The 6114-nt window shown below is 33.9% G+C and overlaps 1 protein-coding gene across 2 annotated transcripts; it reads left to right on the top strand.

Moving 5' to 3' along the window:
* The first annotated feature begins 1926 nt into the window (after positions 1–1926).
* Positions 1927–3897, top strand: LOC127086623 (ABSCISIC ACID-INSENSITIVE 5-like protein 1). Of its 2 annotated transcripts, none has more exons than XM_051027410.1 (5): positions 1927–2094; positions 2350–3146; positions 3224–3295; positions 3409–3438; positions 3659–3897. In XM_051027410.1, the coding sequence occupies exons 2-5, from the start codon at positions 2367–2369 to the stop codon at positions 3743–3745; spliced, it is 969 nt and encodes a 322-aa protein (XP_050883367.1). In that variant the 5' UTR covers positions 1927–2094; positions 2350–2366; the 3' UTR covers positions 3746–3897. The 2 variants fall into 2 exon arrangements, with proteins under 2 accessions (XP_050883367.1, XP_050883369.1); XM_051027412.1 differs by having other exon boundaries at positions 1931–2094; positions 2338–3146.
* The last annotated feature ends 2217 nt before the right edge of the window (positions 3898–6114 follow it).

The raw sequence follows: 6114 nt of genomic DNA, 5'->3' as shown, positions 1-6114 counted from the left end.
GGCTCGACTAAGAGTCTCATCAGGAAGACTCATCTAAACAACTCGCTTGGAGGCTAAAAGTCTCATCAGATAGGCTCATCTAAGCGTATCTCCTGAGGAATCAACTAAGAGTCTTATTAGACAAGATCATCTAAATGCTTCTCTTGAGGGATTAAGAGTCTCATTAGACATGCTTTTCTAAACGTGTCACTTAAGGGACAAAGACTCTCATCAGATAAGCTCATCTAAGATCCTCGACAGAGGGACTCGATTAAGAGTCACATCAGATAGGATAATCTAAATGCCTTACCTGAAGGACTAAGAGTCTCATTTGACAAGCTCATCAAAGCGCCTAACATGAGGGACTCGACTAAGAGTTTCATCAGGAAAGCTCATCTAAACGCCCTTCTAAGGGACTAAGAGTTTCATAAGACAAGCTCAGTTAAATGCCTCACCTGAGAGATTCAACTAAGACTCTCATTAGGCAGACTCATTTAAACGCCTCACTGAGGGGACTAAGAATCTCATCATACAGGCTCATCTAAGCACCTCGACTAAGAGTCTCATTAGACAAGTTTATCTAAACACCTCACTGAGGGATTAACAGTCTCATCAGACTTGCTCATCTAAACGTTTCACTTAAGGGACAAAGAGTCTCATCAGGCAGGCTCAACGCCTCACCTGAGGGACAAAGAGTCTCATCAGATTGACTTATCTAAACGCCTCACCTGAGGGACTAAGAGTCTCATAAGACAAGCTCATTTAAATGCCTCACTTGAAGGACTAAGAGCATTATCATAAAAGCTCGTCTGAGCGCATTGCCCACGGACCTAGGCTCCACTTATGCAAATTCAATTAAGCATTTCACCCTTTGTCAAGTCCTTGTGCTTAATGGACTGTGTAATGATATCTCCCACAAGGGAATGTCACCTCCAGCGAAACGTACCACTCGCCCAAAGTAGAAAACATGGGAAGTGACATGTCCTAATCATATGTGGAACAGAGAAAGAGTCTTCGGAATATCTCACGCCTCTAAGAAATAGGAATTCAACGGTCAACTCTTCTTTTACTAGCAGATTCTATTTTTAAAAAACCATGAATCCAGTCCCATACACCTCTATAAATATCTTCACCTTAGAATGAGGGTGGACTATCTCATACTCCGAGATAACACCTCCAAAATAGAGTTTCTCACTCTCGCAAACTTGCTTTACCATTCTTACTAAAGCCCTTTACCATTCTTACTAAAGCCCTTTACCATTCTTACTAGTTAAAGGTTGCTGCCCATTTTGTACTATTTTTAAAAGTACAATAAATGTTCTATTGATGAAACCACTTGCGGATTGTTTCTTACGATATATTGTTTCTCTAATTTGCATTGATGAATGGTAAAAGCACACCACCGAATAATAAATGAATAATTGAATTGTAGAAGTTTGCTTGTGTTTTATAAATGCTTATTATTTATTCAATTAAAAATGTTAATTGAAGTATTAAATTTTATAAATAATTTATTTGATAACTTTTTATGATTTAACTTTTAAATTTGTAGAATCTAATATTTATAGTGAATTATTAAGCGGTAACTTAAAGTTAATCCTTCTTTATATTTGTAAAACCTTCTACACGTATACCAAAATCAACTTTAAAATTACTTTCTTAAATTATTTCTTAAAATATTTCAATAAATTTCTGTATGATATGATTTGATAGTTAAAAAAAAAACCTTAGATTTATTGCAAATGTATTCATATTGATATGGTTGATATTAAATTGAGAACCAAAGCAAACCATAACAATTGTCCAACCAACCTCACGGTTACAATGGTTAATTAACTTAACCTGAAGAGTAGAGTAGAGACTACTCTTGGCAATGCCATGCACCACAAAACGTGTCAACAAAGATTCATAACTCATCCATAAAAAGGGCACCACTTTCTCAATCACAACAAAAACTTGATTTAATATGGTAACTAGCACTTAATGTTTATGTCTCTATGCACTGAATGTCCTCTCCTTTCTCTTTCATCTAGTGTAGGTCTTATCTTATTCCTTTTCTCTCATATATATCTCCCCAATATTTCTCATCACAATTCCCATCCTCTAAATATTCAGGTACTCATCTATTTTGTTTTTGTATTGATTCTTGCTTGTACTCTTGAAGTTCATATATATCACATTCATATGCATTTTTGCATGTTGCATGCAAATGGATGCAACATCCATTTGCATCATCTTAGTTTTTTTTTCAGTTATTTGAATAACGATAACGATATGATCTTTGATCTTCGACTTAAAGTTGAGTGCGCCATTTTTCGCGATATTTTTATATTTATTTTCTTAACTAATATTTTGAAGGACACTCATTAGGAACTTCATAAGCATCCATGGATCTACAACAAATAGATCAAGATGTTTCATTGCAAGAAGACCAAGAAGAAACTCCATTTTCGCAATTAAGCAAACAAAACTCAATACTCTCACTTACCCTTGATGAGTTCCAGTGCAAGAGTGGAAAGAGCTTTGGTTCCCTCAACATGGAAGAATTCCTAGCCAGCATTTGGAGTTCCAGTGATGAAGCTACTCAATCAAACAAGAATACAAAAACTGTTGCAACTGAAGAAGAACAAAACATTTCCCAACATGGTAACTCATTTTCTGTCCCTCCTCCAATTTGCAAGAAAACTGTGGATGAAGTTTGGTCTGAGATTCATAAAAAGCAACCACAATTCAAAGAAGAAAATAAGCTTAACCGAAACGAGATACTCAAGAAGCAGCAAACACTTGGAGAAATGACTTTGGAGGATTTCTTTGTAAAAGCCGGTGTAGTACAACAACAATCATCATCCTTGTCATTTCAGAATCATAGTGGCGGTGTTGTTTCAAGTCATATGAGACCATTGAATGTTGCAAGTTACGGTTTGAGGCCTTCTATTGGAATGGGATTTTCTAGCAATGGTCTTGTAACATACCAAATGTTGTCACAGAATAACAACTCAGGATTGCAGGACCGCGCAATCGGGAAATGTCAAAACTTGCCTGAGTCAAGTGGATGTAATACCAACAAGAGGATAATCGATGGTCCTCCCGAAGTTGTAGTGGAGCGAAGGCAACGTAGAATGTTGAAAAATCGAGAATCGGCCGCTCGTTCTCGAGCAAGAAGACAGGTTTTGTGTTCGTCGTTCTGTGCTCTTTGTTTCAACTGGTATAGTCCTTTACCTAATGGCAAATTCTTGTAGTGCAGGCATATACTGTGGAGCTAGAGGCAGAACTTAATCTGCTAAAAGAAGAGAATGAAAAGCTAAAACAAATTCTGGTAAACAATACCGATACCGAAACTGAATATTTATGCTCTTATTTTCTTATGTGTCATGAATTATGATTTCTGATACTTAACAATCATATCTATTTCTTATTTATTTGAAATAGGCTGAAGCAGAGAGCAAGAGGAAACAAGAGGTAAGTGATTAAGTGCAATCAAAAGAGAGACATGGACACCTGATACTATACGACACTGATACGTCAATACTAATTATCGGTGTTATGTACGTGTCAGAAACCACCAGACACGCATTCAATTTGAAGTGACGGTGCTACATAGATTTAATGGTTCAAATATAATAATTCTTTATGCCTATTAGTATTACACTGAAATTGTGTTTATTATGTATTGCTGCAGCTTTTACAGAGAAAGAATTCAACAAAGGTTCAAAAGGGAACAGAAAAATTAAGAGGAATAAGAAGGCCTATAAGTGCAACCTGGTGAATAAGCCTCAAGAGGGAGAGTTAAAAAACTTAAGTGTAAATATGAAGAAAATAATGTGTCTGTACTCATGAGAAACTCTACTTGTGTTGTACATTCTGATATATGGACAATTGAACAAATACAGACATATGAATGCTGCTATTATTCTGCTACATACATAGTTCATAAATATACATTATTGAAATGACTACGACGTGAGGTTCAACATCATATATTTGAGATTCTACATAACAAGCTTGAAGGGAATTAGATAAATCTTTTAGTAGTTTTAAAATTTTATGCTTTAAATTAAAGATAGAATAATCATTCTTTAGCATCTAAACATTTTAGTGGTCCTTCTAACTTCACCAAGGAATTTCTCAATTGCATTTTAAAGCTCTTCATAAAAAAGGTACAAGTTTGAAATTGTAATCACTTGTAAGAAAAATATCATTTAAATAGCATAATACAAGGCTAACATAAAATTGATTATTTTAAGATCATACTTTTCAAAAAAATAATTAATAATAATAATAATAATAATAATAATGAAATATATATATATATATATATATATATATATATATATATATATATATATTGTTAATTAATGAAAATACAAAAGATAGTTATGATAATCTCACCAAAGAAATGGTAGCTAAAATTCTCTTTTTGATTTTTTTTCTCTCTCAAACGGATTTCTTGATTTCTATAATATTATAAATGAAGCATCAAGGGGAGTATACATTTTATAGCCAATAAAATATAGTAAAGAGATGCTATGTAATTCAAGAGATCTTTTCTTCTCTACTTTCCATCTATGTCCTAGAAAACTTTTGTGTTTACTTTAGTTTCATATTTGCTATTTTATTGGTTATTTATATTTCATTTCCTCTCCTACTAAAGATGAAATCCCATCAATTTCTCTTTTTCAATTCCGGTGGAGAGCTCCAGCAATTCAGTAGATCTCTTAGAGAGCTCGTATTTGCCATTGGGAAATGATTTGGTCATTATATTTCAACAATTATTGTCTGTATGAATTTTAAAGATATATAATTGTTTGGATTCTAATATATCACATATTCAAGGATATCTCACATCCATGTGTTTTGAATTCGAGTGAAAATTCAAACTCATTCTCAAGTAAAAATTCGAATCTTTATTTCATACAAGAATCACTTCAGTTATAACATTTCTTTACTAATTTTTGTTATTGTGAAGAATTATGTCTTAGTGGTAGACAAAACAACACACTTTTTGTAACTTTAATTGGCACGATTAAGTTCTCCTTGAAAATCAAATAAGGAATCCAAAAATTGATTTCCTTGAAGCATTATTTCCTGCAATATCTACATTTGTTTACCCGTTCCAATCTTCTACTTTCAAAGCATTTACTTATTTTTGAAGTTCCTCTGAGATATATTAAAATCTATTTTACAACATTCCATTGCTTCTATTCTGATTTAGCTAAAAAATTCTAACAACACCATTTTTATGTGCTATATTTGTTCATGTTCATAACATTGCATACAATAAGCTTCTAAGAGTTGACGCATATGGTATATTGTGCAACTCCTTCTTTTCAATCACTCAAAGGACTCTCTTTGAACTAAGAGTAAAGTGAGTAGCAAGTGGGCTAGCAAATAGACTAGCTTTTTTCATGTGAAACTACGTCAATACCTTATCGATATATATATTTCTTGTGATAACCATAACTTCTGTTCTTTCTGATAACAAATAATGGACATGCCAATAATATGTTTTATGGATTGTGTTCTACCCTAGAACTGTTTGATGATAGGAGTCAATGAACTTGCAGTTTGTTGTAGTGGTTCTAAGTTTCTGATGTGGTGGATAAGAGGCTGACCTGTAGGTTTAACACTCCAATGTTCAAGTTAGTAAGAGAATCAAAAGTGAAATTATAATGAAGATTATTTGAATACCTAAAGGGTGGTGCACTTTCCTCTTTAAATAAGGGAGATGGTTGATAACTACATGTTCATGAGGCGCGGCCAAACATTGTATTGATTATGGGAGATTGCCATAATATCCTCAAGGTGGTATCCTATGACGTGGAGGGAAAGAGTCTGCCTACTCTTCATCCAATAGCTTCTTACTTTGATAATGAGACACACACATTTTAGTTCCCAACCGGTGAGTGTACCGTGACGTTAGAAGACGTCTATATGCTTTTGGGACTGCCCATTGAAGGTAAGGTTGTTAATGGTAAAACCAACTATGCAAATTCAATTTGCATGGACCTCTTGGAGACTGATTTGTTAGATGATAACTCAAGAGGTCAAGGTATACTACTTTCACGCCTTAAGTCATATTATAATAGTTTATACTTAGATGAACATTCTACCGAAGATGCTCAAATAATAAAAACT

The sequence above is a fragment of the Lathyrus oleraceus genome, chromosome 5, assembly GCF_024323335.1.
Source record: "Lathyrus oleraceus cultivar Zhongwan6 chromosome 5, CAAS_Psat_ZW6_1.0, whole genome shotgun sequence".
Classification (NCBI taxonomy): Eukaryota; Viridiplantae; Streptophyta; class Magnoliopsida; order Fabales; family Fabaceae; genus Lathyrus; species Lathyrus oleraceus.
The sequence above is the reverse complement of the archived record's forward strand: the minus strand, read 5'-3'. Positions and strand labels throughout refer to the sequence as shown.